Source organism: Gavia stellata, chromosome 5 (assembly GCF_030936135.1).
Source record: "Gavia stellata isolate bGavSte3 chromosome 5, bGavSte3.hap2, whole genome shotgun sequence".
NCBI classification, from domain to species: domain Eukaryota; kingdom Metazoa; phylum Chordata; class Aves; order Gaviiformes; family Gaviidae; genus Gavia; species Gavia stellata.
This window is the reverse complement of record NC_082598.1, coordinates 14,158,558-14,183,456: the sequence shown is the minus strand read 5'-3', so window position 1 is coordinate 14,183,456 and position 24,899 is coordinate 14,158,558. Positions and strand designations below refer to the sequence as shown.

Sequence of the window (24,899 nt, the reverse complement as noted above, 5' to 3'; positions counted from 1 at the left end):
ATCTCTGTCCTTAATAAGATACAGTATGGGTTGGGAGATTAATCTTTTACCTCCTAAACAAGCATCCTAGCCATTGAGCTTCTGGGGATACATGCAAGAGTGTTCTACAGCTTTGACCAGAAATTTTAATTACTTTAATGAAATGCTGTTGTATCGCAAGCTAACAAATAGCTATCACAAGTTAACAAATAGCTGTGCAGTTGCCTCTTGGAGATAATATATACTAGTCAGTGGCTGGCATGTAAAATAAAGTACTACCAGCCTTTCTAAATACATTTTCCTGCTTCACAGGTTCATTATTCACTTTATTCTCATCTGCATTTAGGAACCTTTTAATCATTTGGTTTTGAGGGAGAGCATTAATATTGTTCTTTGGTTTTGTAGTGAAATCTGATAAGCTGTGTATTTCCCCTGGTTTTTGACAAAATTATATATTTATTGCCTTTTTTGAAATTCAGATGCACTCAACATTTTAATATAAGCCCATTTTATTTCTGCATATACCCTGTGGTAATTCTTTATGCTTGATGAATTTCTCTGGAGATTTTTTGAAAAGCTTTGAGATTGACTGCCAGGTACTACAAACAGGTTCATTCAAAACTGCAATCAGCTATTCTATTAATGGAATCAATTTGAATAAATTTCATTAAGTATAAGTTCTAAAAACAAGAGATGGCATATCAGGAAGCTTGTAAGAACTATTTTGTAGGGGTTCTGGTCCAAAAATAAGATCCTGGAAGCAGTTGGATTTCTTAACAGTTTTCTTTTTTTCCTGGGGAAAATAAGCTTTATAATAGGTAGTATGCCGTCCTTGTGTACAGACAGACTTTATTGCTGTTTCAGATGAAGTACATTCCTTAGAGTACAAATAGGTCTGAACTATTTTGTTACCTTGAGTTGCTTTGGTAGGATTCAATCACATCTGCAATCTTTCCTAAATGTAAACTTACCATTTCCCCTACAAAACTTTAAAAGGCCATTTCACTGTGTTTTTTCCAGTGCTGCATTAAACAGCGTGGCCATCGTATTGTACCTGTGGTATGTCCTCTGGGTAGAGCATGCTGTCGTGTTAGGGTCTGCGTTGCAAGGACTGCCTGGGGTCTAATGTCCATATGACTATGTGTTCAAATTACAGAAGCCAGCGGCCAGTGGTTCCATGAACGCTGAAGAGAAGTTAGTATTTTGATAGTCATCACTGATGGTGGTTTATTGTGTGATCCTGGACCACAGATGAGACCAGTAAGTGCAGGATTTGTGTCCTGCACACAGGAGAATTTCTGATAGAACTTAAAGGGATAGTATTCAGTCCTGTTAAAAATCACCGTCCCAGGGACTTACAGCACCTGCCCAGGCTTCCTGTTGCTTTGCGTGCCACTTTGCAACATTCATGAGATGTAAAGAACATACTGCTTAGTCCTGCTTCCCCTCCATGTATTCACACAGTGTTTTCATTTTTAAAGGGACTGTTGATGTGAAAAACTGCTCCTGGAATTCTAATCCCACTTTCTTGTCCTTTCATGCACCAGTTTCAGCAGAGGGCCATGAAGTATTTTTGCAAACAAATAGTTAAGCAACTTTGATCTAAAGATAACTTTGCCCATCATATTAATGAGGTGATGCAGGTAAGTTATTCTGTGGGAACAGAACCTAGTCACATTTTTCCTGGGTAACTGTGTACCCACGCTGGTAGTGCCAAAGGTAAGTATACAGTATAATTTGACACTGCAGGGAGTGCAAGCAGAACTCTATTCACTTGGTCTTTAAACAAAATGTTGTGAAGGCAAGTAAGAAAATACCTTCTTCATGTTCTGTGCAAAAGATTTCCTAGTAAAAAATAATACAGGACTGTCAGCATGCCAGGGAAATGCTATCAGTTCTGCAGCAAAATGTGTTGCAAAGTGATTTAGCTGCCATAGGTGGAACTCTGTTTAAGAATAGAGTTCCTTAATACCCTGCCTGAGATCTTTTGAGATTGCAATAGAAATACCACAGACTCCTCTAGACTGCTTCTGAACTGTTTCAGACCCAAGAGAAATTCTTATATCTCTGAACACCCAGTAAAAGCAGGAGAATTAACTTGTCCTGAAAGGCTAGTAATGCTCAGAGAAGAGATGGTTTACAGAGATAGAGTGATTGTTCTTTAAATGTTGTATGTGATATGGAGATCAGAAACATAGGATCTTTGAGCTTTTGTTAAATCCCAGAATTTGGAGACTTGAATTTTAAAATAAATAGCACCAGAACCAGAATTCAAACAAACCATTTTGTATTAGAGTTGGCAAGCTAAGCTAGGCCCACAGCTACACAGATGATGAAGATGGTATAAATCCTGCCTCTTGTTGTAACAGGAACTGGTAACTATAATAATTAAGGAGTAAGGTAGATCCATTCTTCAGCATAGGTTGTACCTGTGTAGCAAAAGTTACCCTAATGGTACTGTCATGTTCAGATTGTGAGCAATCGCTAGAAATGGGAGAAGTGTTACCATAATTGAGGTAACCGATTGTTGGGTCTTTGACTAATAATTCTCATACTTACGCCCAGTACCCAGTTTCAGAAACCTGTAGCCTAGTTTACAAGAATTCAGAACACTTTGAGATTAAGTAAAGCCAGTGGGAGCTGGATTCTGAAAATCCTGCATGCCTTAAACAGGTAAGAGCAGAAGTCAAGACAGATCACCTCAAAGGTGTAGTGAACCCTTTTGATAGTGTTGTGCCTCAGTTTTAGCCATAAGAAGAGGTTACTGCAGGGAGGTCTTAAGATAAGCTATTTATTGTTTGTGAAGCAGCTCATTAATAGGATGATTAGCATCCTAGAGGGATCCCAGCAGGAAAATAATAATTTAGTATTCAGTGCACAGTTTGGATATTTTACAATAAATGAGAAATACAAAATAAAGATTTTTAAGAAATCTATCCATTCAATGGGTATTGATAAACCTAAACATGGAATAGATAAAGATCCTGTGGAAACAGTACATGAACTCAAAAATTATCATTACGGGGGCACAGAACTACATTCCACATGCAACCTAAGTTCTGGTCACTCTTTATTTCTGAGTTCTTGACTTTGCAATTTAACATCTTCTTTTGGTTTTGGGGGGTTTTTTTTAGTCTTACTTTCTTTTTTATGATACCACATCTAGCAATTGGAATGGGTTCTTACACAGTAGTACATTATACCAGTGTGTCTCCCAGAAAGAGACAAGTCCACTGGAAATTTTCATGTCTATGAGCTGCAGACAAACGGTTTTGGCATTTAGATAAATATCTCTGTGTTTCTATTGAGAGGGTCTAGATTTTGATTACTTAAGAGATTGTAATTAAACCTATATTTAAAAGAAGGCAACAGCTAGAAGACTTGACTTATTTTTGCAACAGGAATGCTGAAAAGCATTTTAAAAATACTAGTTGTATTTTAAGAAAAAGAAAGAAATTTAAATGTTTTCAAGAGGGCTAACACTGATTTACAGTGAAAGCAAAACCAAGTAGGCAATAAAGCTTTTTGGACTGGTAAGATCATGTGGAACTCACACAAAAATAGCTCTTCATACTGCTGGAGTACTGCAGTGTCTGTGTGACCTTTCCAGTGTGTTTTCTTTCTTCTGCTGGGGAAAGCTACCTGCCCTCACACCTTCTCCTCAGGAATTATCTCAAAATGTAGCAAGTTTGCAAACACAGCTTGTATCATTGCTGTGTATTTAACAGTGAAATTACATGTTTTGAACTTTTTAGCTTGGATGCCATCTGACTAAATCACCCAAACTCTTCGTGAGAGTGAAACAGCCTCAGCAATTGAAAACCACTCATATGGGACTAGTTTTAATAAAACCACCAGAAGGTGTTTGTTTTCCTAAGCTTGAACCTGTTCTGCATCAGAAGGAATTTGAATAATTCTGTCTTTCCAGAAGGCATTGAAGAGTGTCATATTTCGGCACACCAACTATTAACATGACTAGTGTCAATTTTGTCTTAACTAAATGCCATACTGTCTCTTTTAACTCTTCCTTCTTTCTTGCCTTTATTAATTTCATATCAGCACCTTTGAAAATGTGCCTATGAGGTGTTGTGCTACACCAGATTGTTTCCACAACAACTTTCAGAATAAGTGTTTTTATAACACATTGCCATAGCCAGTAAAACAAGATAGTCTCTGTACTGCAGTTGCATGTGGGCAACAGTTAGGATTCAAGATCTCATGTGCTCATGCCACTATTGCATTTTAAATGCCCTTGTGTGCCTTGAACGAAGACATTTAAGTTGTTCCATCTACAAAACCTGGTCTTTTTAACTCAAGCATTAGTGGCATTGGATTTTAGCTCTAGGGGTTGGTCACTGGCCCGGTGTCTTCACTGGGACATGGTTCCCTCACTGGCATCATGGAGACATGTAATGAAACAGCCTCAAAGGGCTGGAGGGTTCACTTTCTCACCTGTCTCTTTGTCCATCTTTGTCTCTCTGTTAGGAGCTGTACTCTAAAGCTTCCCATGCTTTAGCGGAGTTGGTGACGGAGCTGTTTCTTCAGACCCTGCCTGTTGTGACCAGCCTCTCTGTAAGAGAATGTGAGCTTCTGAAAGAGGAATGGCAGGAGAATTTGGTCCCTCAGCTGGAGAAATGGGAGACCGACCACCAGAGACGCTGGAAGCTTTCCCAGGAACAGCTATTGCAAGAAAAAAAAGTAAGACCCATATTACGTTCCGGGACCCCAGAGTCTAAAAACAGGGATATGGAAAAAGATTATCAGGATATTTATCTGTGGGGAGTATTTTGTGTATAAATACACAGCCCAGGTCCAGACCCAGGTCCAGACTCAGGATGGGCAGTTTGACCTGCAGTATGGAGTGAATATATATGCTGTGCATGTAGACTTGCATAGAGGAGTCAGAGAGTAATTACTGAACATCTGTCCACAGTGTTTTGACGGTTTTGTCAGCACATAAACATTTTTTGTCAAGGCTGCTGTCTGACATCCTCAGCTCTTGAGCGTCTACAGAAACAGTTCAAAAAAACCTTCATCTAGCCTGTTTGGAGAGAGTGCATGTGAGTACAGTTTACAGGAAAGGATGCCTTACAATGATAAGTATTTCTTAATCATTTTTATGTATTAATACTATAATAATTGGAAACATACGATACACACTTTATATAGAACTTATTATTTACTCTGAAAAGGTGAAGAAACACACATCCAGCTTTCCTGCTCTGTTTGTGCCCAGCACAGGGGGCATTGACACCAGAGGAGAAAAGCAACAACAGTAAATGTGGAGGCAGGTATCTTCAGCATTAGGCTGGAATTCAAATATACCTTCAATTTATTCACGCAATGCTATGTCTCTATTGAAAGACCTTCTCTGTACAAAGGTGTGCCCCTTCCCAAACATCAAGTGTGTGCTGCAATGTATAGAGTAATTGGAGCTTCTTAAATGAAAGGTTGGCAGAGTTCTTTAACACTGGCAAAATCATACTTTTCCCTAGCCTCATTCTTCAAAGTGCCTGGACAATCCAGTACATGGTTAATAAGGTGCTGATTGAGTCCCTAATTATTACATGCTGCTATAAGGTGTTGAACTTTTCCACCCACTCATATTTTGGGTTATTCCATAAAACTCTGTGATTCAGGAAACTGTGGGCTTCCTACTAAATCTGGTAGAGTGGTTTGCTGACCAGTGGTTTTAGAACACCCTTGGGAATACAAAAGTAAAATTATTCGTTGGAAATTCTTAGCCCTTTCCTTTTTTTCTTCTCTATTTTCCTTAATCTGGAATTATACAACATGCACCTCCCTGATGGTTTTATATTTACTTTATTGTAACTCACCTGTTATCTCAACTGTTTTGAAAACCAATTCTGCTTGCTTCTTCTGTTTCTGTATCACAGGGATATCTAGCAAACTAAACTAAAATATGCTTGGGACCGACCACTGATGCCAATGAGTCTGTTCACATGCTTTAAGTTAGGGGCAGGCATTTGTGTTTTCTAGGACTGCTGGCTGGCATTTAGTGTTTGAATTTGGCATACCTATACCTTCAGTGATTAATGAAAAAATGTCTGACCTCAACTTTTTTTATTTTGCCCCTTTTTATCGAGAATTAGATTTAATACCTGACTTGGCAAGCTTAAACCTCTAGGTTGCTGTTCATTTTCACATTCACCAAGGGTTCACAAATTGCCTATCGTTGTATGTGAATGGCCTGAGCAGCCTGGTCTACTAGGTGCACTACAAGCATGTCTCATAGTGCATGGAGCCCAAAGCACCGTAGTGGTATCTTCTGTCATTAAAAAAACACGGTCAGAGGAGGAGGTTCTGGCGTGCAACTTACGATTAGTCTCAGAAGCCAGAGTGCATGTTAGGGCACCTCTGCTCTGGTCCTTCCACTGTCCCATCGAACCTCAGCCATCGTTCAGGGCCAGAGAGGGTGTTGTTTAACAGCTAGGAGACTCGCCAGAGAGTGGGAGATCTCAAATCTAAAGTTTTGTTCCAAAAATGCTGTTTATGCATTCCCCTGTTACTATCATTAGGCACAGTATTGAGTGGAGAAACCACACCCTGGGATTTTTCTCAAGGGATTAAAAGGATTAGTTCATCTCCAGCACCCAGTTGCTGGATAATAGCTCTTTGGGCAGCACTGTATGACGGCTTCATTATATGTGAATTCAGATGTTCCAATCATGCCCAAGCATCGGTTATTTAAATTAGAAAGTTGACTTTCCATCACTTTCAGTGTACTGTAGCATTCAGAATATAAAGCAGATTGCTTCCTAGCTGAAAAAAAAAAAAAGAATAAAGGGTTTGCTGACATCATTAACAGCAATTACTGAGCTATAGAGGAATTCACTTAGCAATGACAGAGCTCTCATATTGGTCTCTGGGTTACCAGAGTCTTACTCAATATAAAAATTTCCTGAGCAGCAGAAAGAGCTATCCTAAGGACAAGTGATTCTGTGAGATAAATTCCTAAAAGAGACAAGGGTTTCTCCTAGTGGGAAAATGTGTGATTCCTCAAGATGATATTCTTTGCAGGAGCTTAAGTAGCTTTTTTAACTTAATGTGTGTGGCTTTTTGGAAGTGGTCTGAACTAGACTGGAAGAAAGTCTGCTATATCTCCAAGGAGAACATGCAGGGAGATAGCTATTCCACCAAAGCTAGGCTGGCAGATTTTCCTGTATAAACAAGTCTGAAAAACATCGCACAACTCATTATATTACATTCAAATGCAAAGTGCATTTCTTGGCCCTTTCCCAGTGTAAACACAGCATCATGCACATTTAAGCAATAAGCTAACACTTGCATCCTACAAAAAGGAGCACTTGGTTTCCACCTTAAGAAGGGAGATCAGACACTTGTGACAGGTGATCATGTCATTTAGGAGATCCCACAGATGTTATAGTGCTGAATATGACAGAAGATCCGTAAATCAACATCTACATTGACAGGCCTTTTAATTTATCAGGCATTTTCCAGCAGGAGATATGTCTTTCATTTGCCTCTTTATAAATGTACAGTTACATAGTCACCTGCTTTCCAGGCTTTGGAAGTCTAACACCAGAAGGCTTTTCACTGAGATATTCATGTGTGCTTTTCAAGGTGGCTCAAAAAGACATTTTTCCCATTTACTTGAACTGCTTTTTTTTTGAGATTATCTTTCCTAGGATTTACACATATTTAGAATAGGATGTCCTTTGGGGGAGCAGAATCTCTTTTACAATTGAAAAGAAAAAAATCAGTTTCATATTTAACTTCTGCCTTGTGTGCTTGAGGATGTGAGTGAGGCAAATGAGAATAAATGACTAATGAAAATACATTGTGAGCATTTTCCCACATAGCCCCTACCTCATGATTTCTGTAGGCGAGCTCTCCTGCCTGGGCAGCGGTGCACCAGGCTGCTGCACCAGGCTGAGGTACTTGCTTGGCATTCAGCGTGCATCACACCCCATCTACAGGCTGTTAGGGAGAAATTGCTTTCCTTCGATTTCCAGAGAATCTGTGCTAAAAATGTCAAACTGAGAGCTGCAGAAAAAAGAGTGAGCGTACTTGGGTCTAATTTGCTGTTGTATCTGTACTCAAAATATTTTATGGGTTTCATTACCTACCAAAGACATATTCCTCACCGTTATTGCCAGAGAATAATACTTAACGTTAGCAGTGCTCCAGAAGGTCTTGTAATGGACTTGTTGCCAGGAAGCAAAACACTGAGAAGCTTACAGAGGAAAAACAGGGTGAGGAAACTTCCGTCCATTTCCACATCATTTCTTGACCCCCAGAAAACTGAACCAGCATCTGCTTACCAGTTTTGACATGGTGTGCATTTTATTGCTTTCTCTTAATTTTATACACATTTTTTCATAGTGACTGGAATGACTCTTCTTTTCAAGAAGCCAGACATTTCTTGGAGCTTTACTCCCCTGTTTACCATGCTTTTGTCACTGGTTTTACTGGTTAAATGCAGGAATCAGAAAGATCCCAAGCTCCATTCCAGCTGCTGAGTCTGTGCAGCAGCGTCATTTTCTCCACTCGGTACTGACTTGTCTCTGAGCAAAGTAAGGCCATTCCCAAGAATAGGAAAGCTTGGAGAGGCATCTGGAGATTTGGCCCAGCATTGGGAGGTCGGTGCAGCACAAAGACTGACCTTTCCACCTGGCTTAATGAAATAGTTGTCTCTGTTTTGCTGGTTTTCAGCAATATGCCGGCAGCCTCAAATTAAGATTCCCAGAGGATCTTTGCTATTGCATTTGTGCCTGGATGTGTGAGTTCTTCTAGTGTTTTGGAGGTGGAAAACACCCAGCCCTTCCCACCTATCCCAGCGCACCGTTGAAGTGTTGCTTCCAATAAAACATACAATATTCTGTTCTTATTCCCAGCTGATCCTTCCCTTCTTGATCATCTTCCTAATGGGCTTTTTGAGACACAACACTGGTTTAGTATTTGGTCCAAATCCCAATCTTCCTTATTTATCATCCCGTCTTAAATGCGTAATAATCCCCCTCCTTTCCTCTTTGTTCTCTTACTACTTACATGGCTGATGTACATCTACTGTTCAGTTTAATAACTGTGCACAGAGGGATTTTCTGCTGTATTCTGAGCTTTCCATTAGTTTCAGGGGGGTGAAGAGACCTTTTATAAATTTTGCATGCAGCTTACCTTAAATGCACTCATAATGGAAAAGGTGACTCATTCTTCTCCTTTAAAAGAAAGTCTGTGTTTACCACTACAGAACTAGGCTATTTCTTCATAAACAGTAGCAAACAAGTGACTACAATCCCTGTCATTATCATTCTGAGTGCCTTTTTGGATAGGATATACTGAAAGCAGCAGAGGTGTTAAGTTTTAGTTTCTTGGCTGCAATATTGTATCATTTATCATTCCAATTGTAATTCAGAAAACATCTTCTGTCTTCTCTATCTTGGTGATCTACATCAGATTTAATCCCATGCTGTTTGAGAGTAAGTGTGCGGACAGGCCCTTTAAGAGCACCTTCTCAGTGAATAACCAGGTCTCCAAAAATGGTGGGAAGCCATGTCTGAGCCACAGCCAGTCTCTCATTGAAAATGAAAATAGTTCTAGAAAGTAAATGGTCATTTTCAGCCCTTCTTTTAACTGCTGAAAGAGACATTAAAATACACGATGTGATGGATCTACTAGGCGTATGCAGAGAGGTGTGAAACACTAGGAAGCCATAGCCACAGAGCTGCTAAAAGAGAAATACGGATACAGGTATTACTTCAAGCAAGTATTTGCCATCTGTCATGATGATACCTGGAGACCTGATAGACCTTAATTTGACACTTGCAGCATGCAATCAGAGAAGGCACTGTGCTCGGCTGTGCTCTCTGATTTTAAGAACTGCCTGGACTCAAATCAGTTGGGGGGGTCTGGCTACAAGGTACATCTTGCAGCTCTTTCTGAGAGCAGCCTGGTGGGCTCCCTGGTGCCATACAGACTTTCAGGCTGTGCTTCTCATGCTCAGCTGAACTCTTTCCATCTGTCACGTGTTGTGGATTGCCTGCACATCCTTCCCAGGCATCCTGCTCAGGAGTATGTGTTTTAGTAAGGTTTTCTGCATGGAGAGTGGTCAGTTACATCTGTTGCTGTGTATACTGCAGAGAAGGTGCTATCCAAGAAAGAAATACATTTTATTTTAAAGCCAAAGATGATGTGGTTTCTGATGTTCTGCACTTCCTGGGGGAGCTCATTCTGTGCTCACAGATAAAGCCTCTCTCCTGCATGGATCACTGCTCCTCAAGGAAGACTATCAAATCCAGTAGGAAGGCCCAGCACCACTCCTGGTTCCTAATACTAACAATTGTGAAATTATACATCTAATTCTTTGTTAGACATACTAATCTAGTGAAACCTTGCTGTCTGCAATAATAGAAAATTCAGTCCCTTATGTTCTAAGTGAGGCTAGAACACAAAGTGAAGCTGTCAGAGAGCCTGAGTATTAGATTTAATTTCGGGCTCTGCATACATCTGCAGGCAATCTGCATTTATCCAGCTGCCTGTGTGGCTTAAAATATACTCTTCATCTCACAGTAAGAGTTTGGGCCTTACAATCATTTGAACTTATGGCTTATTATTCATTAAATTCTGGCAATACGCTAAACAAAATCATAAGTCCAAATCTCCACAAGCTTACAGTCTAATGGCAAATCCCTCAAAACATTTAAAGATTAAATTGTTTGAATAAATATCATCCTGAAGGAGCTGTAAACCTAATCACGTAATCTCCATTTCTAACTGTGTACTATACACAAAAGTATCTTTATTTTGTTCAGTGAAAATAAAAACTACATTCTCTACTAGTGAACAAAACCCAAACAAAAAGCCCACTGCAACCTGCTGATAAGAGTCGATGCAGTATTTTGTGCCACATTGTTCTTTTTCTCTTGTTCCTCTGTTGCTGAAATCAGAAAATCTGTGGGACACACAACTCAGGGCTGATCCAAACCAGTGCAAAGCCTCCCTTTCTTTTCAGTGAGCTTTGTTTAAGACTTTGGTCACTGAGAAAAAAATACCCCTAAGTACAATAATTTTAATTCAGCATGAGTTTTTTTCTTGAAAGAGGGGGATGATTGTTTTTAGCAAAATAACATCAAATAAACCCCTGTTCCTTAATGTGGTGACTAGAATGACTGAAATCAGAGTATCTTACGATCGTAATTTTTTTCCCATGCTTCAGGTATGGATGAAGGAATATGCTCTGTCTGCTGTAATACAAAAACACCTGTCTGAGAAACAAGAGAAGATAATTCAAGGTGTCGTAAGCAGACTAGGATGCCTCAGTGATGAGTAAGTTTGGGTTTATCAGTAAGCAGTGGGGTAAAACTGCACTGCTGCATGCACAGATAAAAACTTGTGTACATTGCGTTGTGGAAAGTAATGCTGAAGGACTATGAGCATCTTCAGACAGGGAGGCAGTTGCTCTAATTTTTTGTCTGAGTATCAAAAACAAAAAAGAGTTACCATGACTCCTGGTAAGTAGAAAAATTAGTCTTCTGTGATATGTCAAGTGGTGTGCTTTCTGTGTATCTACTCCTATGTTTGTGAGTGATTTCTAATCTTGAACCAGCCTCTCTTTGCACTTTGTATGTCACACTGGAGTTGGATATTCTTCAAAGGAAAATGTTCAGTCCAGCACCATTCAGCTCTACCTTTGCTTTCTGCTATTACAATATCACTGACCATCACTTTGCATGATAATGATTCCTCTCATGCATTCTGTCTGTATTCACCAAGGAAAATTTTAGTTTTATCTCATCTTTGTACAGCTAAACATCTCTTTAATAGAGATACTTCCCAAAAAACTACAGTTCTCTGTTATCTGCCTTATTTTGATTAAGATATCAAATGACTTCATTCACCATGGTCTTCATATTACCAAAGATCAAAGCATTTGAAGACTTGTCTATTTGGAATATTGGTGTTATTGCCATTGCACTCCTTTATTTTGGCTCTACTTTTCAGTTCAACCTTATACTTTCATATTCTCTGACTTCAATGTTTCTGAAGATTTTATATCTAGAGAGCTCATGGTGCCTTACACATACACACAAGTTAGTTAGATACAGGCACAAATGATGTCATCCCAAACGTGCAGACATATTTCACTCACCTGGTCCAGAATGAACTTCAAAATTTGCTCTCCTGTTTAAAATTCACCATAAATTTGCTTCAGCCGTGTCTGCCCTGCCAGCTAACACTACCCTTTTCAATGTCTCTTCAGAGTGTGTCTCCTTGTTAATCCAAGATATGCTCTCTTGCATTTTCTTGAAATAACTTCCCTGTAGTTCTGATTACATTGTCTTTTCATCTTATTTAAAGTCTTCTATTAAAAAAACTTTTATAATGTAATTATAGATGATTATTTATCTCTTTTCTTCCTGTTTTTATTTTAACTTCAGTGTGACAGAACTAGAATTCTATCAAAACATTACCATTCTTTACACCTGAGCCGCTCTTCAAGGCGTGCTTTGTACAAGAAGACATTACACAGAGTGAATAGTAACTCTTGTCATCTTTGAGCAATGACTTTGCTGAACACAGGTGTGCCAAATCAGCAAACAGCTCAGCTAATTGATTTTTAATGGTCTTTTTTACAGGTCTGTTAACTATATATTGCAAAAACACCGACTGCTGCTGTGTTCAGTACTCACAAGGTTAACCCTCCGAAGAGTTGGAATGGCAGCCCTGGCCCGCATGAGACTGTCCAGAAAGAAGAACTTGCTTCAGGAACTGAGGGAGCAACATACTCTGCAGAAGGGATCCTCCCCCTGCCAAGACGAGGACCAGTGGCAGTTACAGAAGGCAGTGGTAGGTACAGTGTCCAGGTGTTTTTTTCTCCAGAGGTCTTATATGCTATGATGTTTGGCATTAGAAGTAGCTGTAGAAGATCTCAAAAAATAAAAATATTCAAGTTCCAAATAAAAAGGAAAATATTCTTTGTCAAAAATGGACCCACTGCTGGCATAGGAGGTCCTTGAGTGCCCCTGTTTTCGTTTGGGCAGACATTTTAAGTTCCCTAATACTTGATCTACTGCCTAGCTATCTGTGATATGTGTTATCATAGCAAGCTATTTATTTTATGTGAAAATACTAATGAAAGAAGGCATGCCAACATGTATGAAGGACTTCTACACAAGTTACTGCTTCGGGGTAAGATAAATTTCTACTAATTCTGCTAGGGATCGTAATATGCACTTGAAAGGTTCTTACTTGAGCATTAGAAAAGATTCTTCCCTCCACCAGAACTAGCAAGTTCTTCTATGCTGTCATCATTTTTCATTCTTTTTTCTTTCTCCTCAGCATCCATTCCCCTGACATCCTTCCAGATAATCTGGCTCCTGTAGCTCAAGGAGATGGGAGGAAGTTTAGGGAATTTTTAGACATTGATATTTCCACAGGTCACTTTCAAATCTGTTTGTGACTGTGTTTTTTAGGGTTAATCCATTAAGTGTTGTTGGTTTTTTACTTCTCTGCATTGGATATTTACCTAGAACAACACCAAATTTGAGATTTCAGCCTCAGAGGACCCTCCTAGCGGGTTTCAGTGATAGCCTCTGCCCAAATCACTGCTGCTGCACATATGGGTTGAACCCTTCCAACACTTTGCAGCTCTGTCCTCCATGCTGTCACTGTGTAATTAGCTGAGAGATAATAGTGTGCATCCCTCTAATTCTGATTTGCATATTACAAACCCTAATTCTCCACTTGGAAGCAGAATAAGGAAATTCTGTATGCTCCCATTTTCATATTTGATACTACTATTGGAGTAGTTTCTGTTAAGTGTGAAAATCTCAAAACCTCATTAACCTTCAGAAGAAATAAAATATAAAATAATAAAGTACAAATGCATATGACTGCATTCCTCTTGTTATGTGCTTTTTACTACTCTCTCTCACTTAGCTCCCACAAGGACGTTAATTGATGCAATCACTGTGTTCCCCAACAAAAATGAAATGTCCCCAGGTATTACTGTTCCTTTGGCCTCTCTCCATTACAGCCTCTTTCCAAGGCCAGCTTAAAACCCATCTCACAAAGAAGTGCCTAAAAATACACGTACAAGATCCTTGCTGCCAAAGAAGTAGAGCCTAGGTGTGGAATTGTGAAAAGTCAGAGAGAAAAAAATGTTATGAACAACCTCCAAAACTAGAACCAATGTATAAGGAGTTAAGGAAAAGGTTATTTTACAGACACTCAAACAGAGTTTAGACATACCTTGTTGTTTGAACTAAACTTGATTTGAGTTTATGCCAATTTTAGACTGGTAGACAGTGTCATGTCTACCTGTTGATTTCATATAAAATGTGAAACAACACTAAAGAATCCTAGGTTAGACATGATAACATGACATTGGGTCTCTTAAAAAAAAGATAAACAGTTTAATGACATTCCAACTGTCTAAAAAAAACCATCAAAAACATATTCGTGAGCTATAAATAAAAACATGTCAGAATAACCCAGCATTAATAGGGACATCGTTATTTTCCACAGATGAGTGTGGGCAGAGCAGGTTCTTTTCCTACTTGCATTTCTTATTTCCAAGAGGGAATCAAATAGGTACTGTCGAATCCCCCAGAATAATTTAATGTTATTTAGCCTTAAATGAGAATATTAATATTAGAGGGACATCAGCAACTCAATAGAAGTCAATCTGTGGAAGACTAATACATGTAAGGAAGACAGAACAGGTTGTGCTGGTGTGTATGATTGTGTGCTAAAGAGAGTTTAGAGGGAAAGTGGATTTAAAAAGCAGCATAGAAAATGGTGGCAAGGATGATCCAAAGACCTCAAAAGACTAGAACTCTTTAGCCTAAAAAAAGAGATGTCTTCTGGAATATCATAGGTTTTAAAACTGGCATAAGCGATGTGAATATGGAACAATTTTTCACTTGTTTGTAATTTCTTGAGAGAGCACCAAGCAAAGCTATTGGATGGCAGGTTCAAAATTAAGAAATGTGTGGATAAGCTGTAGAACTCACCACCACAGGATGCAGTAGATGCCAAGACTGTGCATGGTTTTGAAGTGCTATTAAACACGTTCATGACCTCTGTCAAGGGCCATAAGTACCAATATATCAACTTTTTCTCAGGTAGACCCCACAAACTGAACAAGTATTTCAGGAGCATAACTGTATACTTGCCTTGTTCCTATGCACTTTATCAAGGCATCCACAATTATCCCTTACTGGACTCAGGGTATTTGATCTAGATTGTTCATATTTTTCATAGAAAAAAGACCAAATTCAACAGTACGGAATACAAAGATGGGAGTACACCACTTGGAAATGACTAATGGGACAGGATGCTCCTGTTACTGTACGTATCATAACAGAGGCAATAGTTTTGCTGCACAGACAAATAACACATGTTAAATGACTCTACATAAACTTACGTTGGAAATTAGAATATTCTAAGTATTAAAACAGTAACATTCTGAATGGCTGTAGAACTTCCTTTTAAAGTAAAGCTGTCTAAGTTTGTCAATGTATTTAAATGGCAGTGCAATCTTTTTGTTTGACTACCAGGAGTCCCACATTCTAGAAGAGGAGGAGAAGCTTGAGGAAGAAACACAGCAAACCCATTTAGAATTTCACCAGCAGCTGGTCACAGAAATCCAAGAAGCTCTTCAGTTTCTTCAGCAGCACATGGAGCAGGTGATTGGGCGAACACTGCTGCAGCATGCCCGACGGGAAGCTGGGAAAAAGAGTTCAGATGATGGACAGGATTTCAAGGTATGGAAATGCTCAAGAGCATTTTTCCAAACAAAATGAGTGCTACTTTGCTAAGATGGAAGGCAATTTCATTTATGCATTACTCTACGCCTGGAAGTATCAGCAAGAGACCATTACAACCTGTGTTAAAATTGAAAATACCTTGCAAAGTATTTACAAACTAACGCTTCTGTAGAAGTACAGTATTTTCTAGTGACTTTCTATAGCAGCCAAAACAGATTTTATTAAGCCAAACCCTGGAACGTAAAAAAAAATTGAGAGAGTTCTTGATGACAGAGAATAACAAAAATGAGGAAGGAATAGAGATGGTTATCTATTGATGAAGGTTTTAGGGTTAATTAATAGCATTTGTATATTAACAGCTTAATATTAATTCACAGATAAATAATTAAATAAAAATAAAACTTGCTTCATAGGTTAATAAAATTGTTCCAAAGTAAATATTTGGATTTTCTGTATAATGGAAAGTTGTAGTAGAGCTACACATATATTGATATACTTTGCTGGCAGTCAGGTTGACAGGTAAAATGGGCTATAGAGCTTGAACACATAGAGGAATGGCCCCTTCCCAGATGGAGGTGAGGCACATTAGAAAGATTTTTGTAGAATCATAGAGACATAGAAGGGTTTGGGTTGGAAGGGACCTTAAAGATCATCTAGTTCCAACCCCCCTGCCATAAGCAGGGACACCTTCCACTAGACCAGGTTGCTCAAAGCCCCATCCAACCTGGCCTTGAACACTTCCAGGGATGGGGCACCCACAACTTCTCTGGGCAACCTGTTCCAGTCCCTTACCACCCTCACGGTGAAGAATTTCTTCCTAATATCTAATCTAAATCTACCCTCTTTCAGTTTAAGGCCATTACCCCTTGTCCTGTCACTACATGCCCTTGTAAAAAGTCCCTCTCCAGGTTTCTTGCAGGCCCCCTTCAGGTACTGGAAGGCTGCTAGAAGGTCTCCCCAGAGCCTTCTCTTCTTCAGGCTGAACAATCCCAACTCTCTCAGCCTGTCTTCATGGGAGAGGTGCTGCAGCCCCCTGATCATCTTCATGACCCTCCTCCTCGAATCACCTCCCTCGACCTGCTGGTCATGCTTCTTTTGATGCAGCCCAGCATATGGCTGGCTTTCTGGGCTGCAAGCACACACCGCCGGCTCATGTTGAGCTTCTCATCAACCAACACCCCCAAGTCCTTCTCCTCAGGGCTGCTCTCAATCCATCCTCCACCCAGCCTGTATTTGTGGTTGGGATTGCCCCGACCCAGGTGCAGGACCTTGCACTTGGCCTTGTTGAATTTCATGAGGTTCGCACAGGCCCACCTCTTGAACCTGTCGAGGTCCCTCTGGATGGCATCCCTTCCCTCCAGCATGTTGACTGCACCACACAGCTTGGTGTCATTGGGAAACTTGCTGAGGGTGCACTCAATCCCACTGTCCATATCGCCAACAAAGATGTTAAACAGCACCGGTCCCAATACCGATCCCTGAGGAATGCTACTCATGACTGGTCACCACTTGGACATTGAGCCAGTGGCCACAACTCTTTGAGTGCAACCAGCCAATTCCTTATCCACCGAGTGGTCCGTCTGTCAAATTTTACTGTAATTTTTCATGTTGAAATGTTTCATGGATGAATAGAAATACCTGTTTTCTAGCATCTTAGTCTGCCACATTTTTAAAGCACAAAATTCACGATTTGTGTGCACATACAAAATTAGATTGCATCTTCAGTTTTAGACAGATCAAAACACTTCAGTTTTTGACTTAGAAAATGAATTGTGACTTGTGCTGTGTAATGCAGGAAAGACTGGTGGAAGCTGCTGTAGAAAGTGTGTATGGGACCAGCAATAATATCAATAGACTGGTGCAAAACTACTATCAGCAATTAGGAAAAATCACAGAAGGCTATGAAGGGAAAAAGCTTCAACAATTGAAATCCTTACAAGGTATGTATGATATTGACAACTAAAAGAAAATTCTTGGTTTTTAACAGATAAATTAATTTTCTTATCACTGTAGAGATTGCTTTTAAAGATAACAGAAATCTGTTATTTAAAGTAAGCAACAAAGCAAAATGAATGTGTAGGTCCATTTCCATCTTTAAAGGACAAGTGATAGAACTATTATTATTAATAATTACTTGAATTACAGTCGTAGATGCAGGACCCTGTTACTCGAAGTTTGGTACAGACACACACAGAACGATGACCCAGTGTCGGAGATTATAGTTTAATCATGAACTCTGGTTCACCAAGCTAAGGTCAGAAATACCACCGCAGTCACAACCACCAGTAGTTGATTTTCTGGTGCTCTAAACTTCAACACAAGGCAGAAGAATTTAGAAAGCAACAAGTTGTACAAATATTAGGTTGTACAGCTAATGTCTACCATGAACACTGTTCAACTTTGCATACTAATATATGCAAATAAAATGAATTAATTAATCAAATATTCATAGGGAGAGAGAGAGGGTCTATGACAGGCACCTACAAGCTGAATCTTTTCCCGAGAAGGGAGGAGATGTGGGTTTGCAATCCCTGCTCCTGTGTTAGAAAACATAAACATTATTGGCAGACAGTCTGCTTACTCTTAGGTGACTGCCCTCAGCTTTGCGGAGTAGATTCTTATATTCATTCCCTTCTTTTGACTGAGTTAAATGTTGTTATCTCTGAAGTTGAGGAAATGCATTAGAGGAGGCACCAAAAAGCTAAGTGTGACCATCCTGGAACACTCTGTGAGTTACTGCATTGTTTCTTAGCTGTCAACCGTGACCCTCTCACAGGTTGTGAAACTGCTGAAGAGGTTTATGAACTGCTGGATCTCACATAAATACAGGCAGTTTCTCCTGGAATTATTTTTAATTGCTCAGTTCCTTCAGGACAGGAGAACAAAAGCAAGCTGTGGTTATTGATTTCTTTTGTAAACACTCTCCCCTCCCTGGATGAAGGCTGTTGGCATTAAGTGAAGTTAGCAAGTTAGCAAAACGGCAATGGCATCAGAGGCTCAGTATTTGAGACACATGGGATGGATTTTTTTTCTAAAAATAGAGTTAGCAATTTGAAATAGCAAAGATTCTGTTTAAGAAGAGAGTTTTTGAAGAGGAACAGGCATAGCCACTGAAGGCTGAGATCCAGAGATGAGTTGGTAGGAAGGATTTGTGAGCCCCGGTAGTAGATATGCTTACTGGTTATAAGACGGAACCAATCTCTTCTGCACTGTCCTGTTGTGAACATTGAAGACTTTGATATTAGAAGCTGAAGTGCTAGGGTTAGGCAAAATCTGTGCAGGGATTTTTGGCAATCTGTATTTTAGACATTGGCAGCTAGCAAGGCAGTCAGTTACTTAAGTTCTCATAAAGTCACTCTAAAGACCTCTTTGGCCCTGATTCACCCAACTACAAAGTCTAAAATCCCTTTGATTTGAGTTGCTTTAAGCAGGAATTAAAACTGAAGCCTGTTCTGATCTGAGCTGAGATGGATGTCATTAGAATCCTAAAATCATAGACTTATTTAGGTTGGAAAAGACCTTTAAGATCATCAAGTCCAACCGTTAACCTAACACTGCCAAGCCCACCGCTAAACCATACCCCTAAGCGCCACATCCACACATCTTTTAAATACCTCCAGAGATGGTGACTCAACCCCTTCCCTGGGCAGCCTGTTCCAATGCTTGACAGCCCTTTCAGTGAGGAAATTTTTCTTAATATCTGGTCTAAACCTCCCCTGGTGCAACTTGAGGCCATTTCCTCTTGTCCTATCACTTGTCACTTGGGAGAAGAGACCAACATCCACCTCTCTACAACCTCCTTTCAGGTAATTGTAGAGAACGATAAGGTCTCCCCTCAGCCTCCTCTTCTCCAGGCTAAACAACCCCAGTTCCCTCAGCCGCTCCTCATAAGACTTGTGCTCCAGACCCCACACCAGCTTTGTTGCCCTTCTCTGGACACGCTCCAGCACCTCAATGTCCTTCTTGTAGTGAGGGGCCCAAAACTGAACACAGGATTCGAGGTGCGGCCTCACCAGCGCCGAGTACAGGGGCACGATCACCTCCCTACTGCTGCTGGCCACACTGTTTCTGATCCAGGCCAGGATGCCGTTGGCCTTCTTGGCCACCTGGACACACTGCTGGCTCATATTCAGCTGGCTGTCGACCAACACCCCCAGGTCCTTTTCCACCGGGCAGCTTTCCAGCCACTCATCCCCAAGCCTGCAGCGTTGCATGGGGTTGTGGTGACCCAAGTGTAGGACTCAGCACTTGGCCTTGTTGAACCTCACACAATTGGCCTCGGCCCATCAATCCAGCCTGTCCAGATCCCTCTGCAGAGCCTTCCGACCCTCGAGCAGATCAACACTCCCGCCCAACTTGGTGTCATCTGCAAACTTGCTGAGGGAGCACTCAATCCCCTTGTCCAGATCATTGATAAAGATATTAAAAAGAATTGGCCCCAATACTGAGCCACAGGGAACACCACTTGTGACTGGCCGCCAATTGGATTTAACTCCATTCACCACAACTCTTTGGGCCCAGTCATCCAGCCAGTCATTACACACTTGAATGTTCTGCATCATCAGTGTTTTGATATTGCTCCCAATTAGGTTGTGAGACCTAGAACACCAGTCACTAGAACCAGAGTCAGCTTTCTGGTGATTGCTAATTTAGATTATTCTTTCTTCTAGAGTTTGTGTGGATATATTATTGTTTCAGTGTATTGGTGTTCCATGAACTACAAGAGAAAATTACATGAGTAAGCGGAGCACATTTTCTTTTCAACTGAAGAAAAAGAGAATCCTTCCGCTGCAATGTAAGCCTACAGGCATGAGGGAGGATGAAAGTATTTATGTTGGTAATAAAAGCAGGAGTGTTTTAGATTTGGGTGAGAGACAAACCCAGCTGAAATTCACAGATCAAATGAACTGCTACAGTGAAAAAAATACTGCAAACCTACATGTGCATGCTGCAGCCTGACTGAGTTTTTCGGTATCAACATATAACTACAGCTTTTTTGGTGCTTTTTACATTAGGAATGTGCGCTACCATCTAATAAGGGACTTCGATGCTTTAATACACCTAAGTCTTTCTTTAACATAAGTCCAAATTTGTGATGCAGAACCCCACTCCTTTCTCATTTCAGCTGCTGTATTGGCCCCAGAAACACTTTAATTTCTCTCTATGATTCTTAACAGCCTGAAGCTCTGCTCAGGGGCACAGCCAGGACACCCTAAGTCCTGCCAGCCAGCCAACTGCTTTCTATCCAAGCTCCTCCAGGAGGCAGAAAATCCATGTTTCTTCCTTTTTGGAAGGGGCTGATATGTTAGATGATCTCCAAGCATGATTACCATACTGAGAGAGTGATCCTCCTCACCGAATACTTTCCTAACTTCTATCTCTAAAACACAGGATGGAAAAAACAGTGTTGGCAATAGAGCCACCTGCTGTGTAATAGCCCTGGGGTTAGAATGGCCACATAGGAAATTTCGTACATACTTCATTCAGTGATAGCTAAATGGGAGTAAGGACCATAATGCTGGGCTTCTCTGTCCCAGTGACTGTGCTTAATGTGAGGCTAGAGGATTTTGCTTCTTTGGGCATCCCTTGGCCTAGTAAATCTGAATTTATTGTCTGTCTGGCACAGCCACAGAAAAAAAGGTGGAGAGTATCTCCCCTCACCCAGCCAGCCCAGCCCAGCCGAGAGTACAGCCAGTAACTGCTCCCTGAAGATGCCATTGGTAGGAGAGGTGCCTGTCAGCCTCTCCAAACATTCGGAAAAGGTCGGATGCTCCCCAAATGAATGTTATGTACCCTAATCTGTTACATACCCATCCATCTTTCTCCTTCTGTGTTTTATTTAAAAGTAGTTGTGCAGGGAAACCAGTCCTATCCGTCAGACATCTCCCAAGCCTTGCTGCCAGGCAGGAGTTGAGGGGCAAGAGTCAAGAGCCTGATCAGCAGATAAACACCAAGTAACTCACAGAGTGTGAGTAAAAGTACCCAGAATACTTTGCAGTCAAATGAGGGGACGTCTAGTGAAATTAGGCATTCCCAGGTCTAAGTGGCCTCCAAGTGGAGGTATGCATTTTTCATTCAGGCGTTACAGTTCTTGCTTAAGACATCAAGGTCTTTTCATAAAATTTCGGCTCTGAATTCCATGTTAAGCAGTTAGCCTAGTGGGAGAAGTAGGTAAGAATAGGAATTCAGTGATATTACCATCTCAGCTAAATGATGCACAAACTATTGTCTGTGCAACAAATCACAGTGGCAGAGCAAGAGTGTGTAAGAAATACTTGATATCCCTTAGGAGCAGTAATTTTGGAAAGACTTCCTAGAACAGGGATTAATTTGTGCTGATGCAAAACATAAATTGCAAGGTTGCTGCAACTCAGAGTTTGTAATTTTGAGCAGAAGATTTTACAAAAACATTATTTCAGCAGAAAGAGGTGAAAGGAACAGACTTAGGAAGAAACAAGAGAATGAACTGGCATTGAAAGAAAAACAGACCAAAGGCCTCCTGAACATATCATCCACGGTCCATCAAAGGTAAGAGCAGGCAGCAGCACTGCTGACTCTATTTAAATGTTGTGAGTGTTTGCAGGTCTACATAAATGTCTAGCTGAATAAATGTCTTGGGTTTGCATTTGATATTTGTCTTTGATCGAAAAGAAATATCTGTGGCCAAATTATGTCTACCCTTTGATCTCAGAGAATTACTTTCTTATTAAGGAAACTTTTTGATGCTCATTAATTACAGACTGAAAAACAATACATAGACAGTTTGAAAAGAGAGGATGAAAAACAATGCCAAAACATGTGCCAAATTTGAAAAGAAATTTAACATAAATGTAGAACGGGAAACGAAGCTAATTCATTACATTCCATCTTTTCTGCTTTGAACATCAAAAGTGTTTGTTAGTTTGCTGTTGAGTAAACATAGACCATAATGAAGAGAAAATGTTTGAAGCATAAATAATACTCAAAATGGCAAGAAGATTTCAGTGAATGCCTTGTATAATCAAGATTACTTGCACTAAATTTAGAGTGGAATTCCTCAAATTTTAATTAAATAAAAATCATATTTAATTCATTACTGATTTTATGAAACTTAAGACTCCAGACACAAAGCACTGCATTTCCAAAGGAATAAAAAGTTGTATGACTTGGCATGCATGTGATACATTTTTGTAATAATTTTATTTCTTTACTTTTGGTTTATTATCTGGAACACACACAACATCTGCAATTTTGACATTGTAAAGAGTTTATTCTTTTTTTAGACATTCTGTTACTTCTAAATTGAAAGAAATTGTTGCTCACTTTCTGGTTTTCATCCTTGTTTCGATTTAGTATAGAAATGGATTCATGTAACAAAGGGCATCATAAAAAATTTGTTAGTTATTCATTATTAAGTTCATCATTTATTCTGACATATAAATTCACTTCTAGCTGTTGTCTCAGTTTTTTCTCCCATAATCTATTCTAGTGTCTTAAAACAAAATACAATCAAATCAGCCTTCATGCAAGCAGAAATAAGGTATTGAAGAATGTAACTATTCAGTATCTAAGCTGGTCTCATAGCTGTTAGTAATCAAACCCATTTTCCTATTATTGTGATTTCTTTTAGGGTCAAATCCCAGTCCTGTGTAAATTAATGACAAAATTTCCATTAATTTGTCTAACTCCTATTAAACTCAACATAGATTGGTTTATTTCCTTTTGGCCTTGGTGCAAGGTTATGAGTGTGAGTTCAAAAAGCAAATTTTGAAAGCTAACCTTCTGTAAGCATTGACCATTACAACAGCAACTTCCTTATGTGTAGATGTCAGAAACAATTTGTGTTATCTCCTTCCCTGAGGAATGTGATGGGCGATGGCCAGTGTTGCTTCAAGGTAGATCAGGCAAGAGAACAGAAAAAATACAGATTCAGCAAAGTTGCAGCCATTCAGGGTCTACTGTATTAATATTAACCTTTAATCAGCAAAATAAAACAAGTGAGGAATATAGTTGTCAGTGCTCCCAATTGCCAAGTTTTGAATGACCATGTTTCTGGCTCAGTCTCAACCTGGTACTGAAGAGCCTGAATGAAATGCCTAATTCTTAATCCCTTACCCTCACACCTGATCTTCTAACAGCTTGTCTCTTTGGCAAGCAGATGGTAAAGCTGACTGTAGAAACATACAATACATTCAACATTAGAGCTGAACTCCAGCTCCCAAAGTCCAGGCATGGACAACCCAAACTCCCACTGCAATTCCTACCTCTGAAAGGAGCTTGTATCCCATGGAGAGCCAAGGTAGGTTAATAAAATAAGTAAATCTGTCTGAAAATCTACCTCAAGATTTTTTCTCCCAGCAGAAGCTGGATGGGCCAGTATTGTTCATGAGCCTTTCTCTCTACAAAATCTTCCAAATACACTTTGCCAGGATTGTACTCCTCCCTTGAACTGAAAAGCATGGGTACTTTTATGTTTCTCTTGACCAGGATGGTGCTGCAGCAAAAGAAGGTTTTGTCTCAGTTTGAACTGCAGCAGCAAATTCGTCTGGAGTTTCTGAAACAGAAGCTGCTGGGATTGCATCACCTAGAAACTGAGTTGGAGAATCAGCTAAAGGTAAATCAGGGTAAAATGTCTCACAGATCTGAAGCAGTCCATGGCAAAACATTGGACAGGTTGTAAGGGTCTCTTTGCTGTCCTAGTTGAAACCAGTGGCAAGATTCACCGCTGTCTTGTAGGAAACGCTTCCCTGATGCTAGCCATATTGTTTCCTGTGTTTCTGCAATGACATACATATGCCTATTTTGTCATGCCACATGTAGAATAACATAACCCAGAATCAAGCTGTGTTCTGTTAACTGACTTCTGGTTTATCCTTGTGTGCAGGAAGCAGAGCAGGACTTTGTGAGAGAGTTGGCTGCGCTGGCCCGAGTTCCAGTGGCTGTGAAGAAGCAGCCTTCCAAAAGGAGCAAGCCAGCAGGTTGATACAGTCCTTAACTGTTAAAAAACCCCCACATCATTCCACATATCAGTGCATATTTTTCAATATAACACAATGGAGTTTCAGGAGAGATTTTTCGTCAGTGCCATTTCCCTAATTGGGATGTAGAAAAGTAAGGCAACCTTCCAAGGTCACCCAGCTCACCCGTAGCAGAGCTACAAATAAGTGTCACTGTTCCTTACTCCAGAGC

General features: G+C 40.1%; 1 protein-coding gene across 1 annotated transcript in view; it reads left to right on the top strand.

Moving 5' to 3' along the window:
- Positions 1-24,899, top strand: part of EVC (EvC ciliary complex subunit 1) — a 58,340-nt gene that overhangs the window by 30,727 nt on the left and 2,714 nt on the right. Inside the window, exons 12-19 of the mRNA XM_059817711.1 lie at positions 4,465-4,677; positions 11,177-11,286; positions 12,597-12,807; positions 15,522-15,728; positions 17,527-17,671; positions 22,151-22,259; positions 24,198-24,324; positions 24,595-24,688. Coding sequence (XP_059673694.1) covers positions 4,465-4,677; positions 11,177-11,286; positions 12,597-12,807; positions 15,522-15,728; positions 17,527-17,671; positions 22,151-22,259; positions 24,198-24,324; positions 24,595-24,688 — 1,216 coding nt within the window. The remainder of the gene's footprint in view (positions 1-4,464; positions 4,678-11,176; positions 11,287-12,596; positions 12,808-15,521; positions 15,729-17,526; positions 17,672-22,150; positions 22,260-24,197; positions 24,325-24,594; positions 24,689-24,899) is intronic.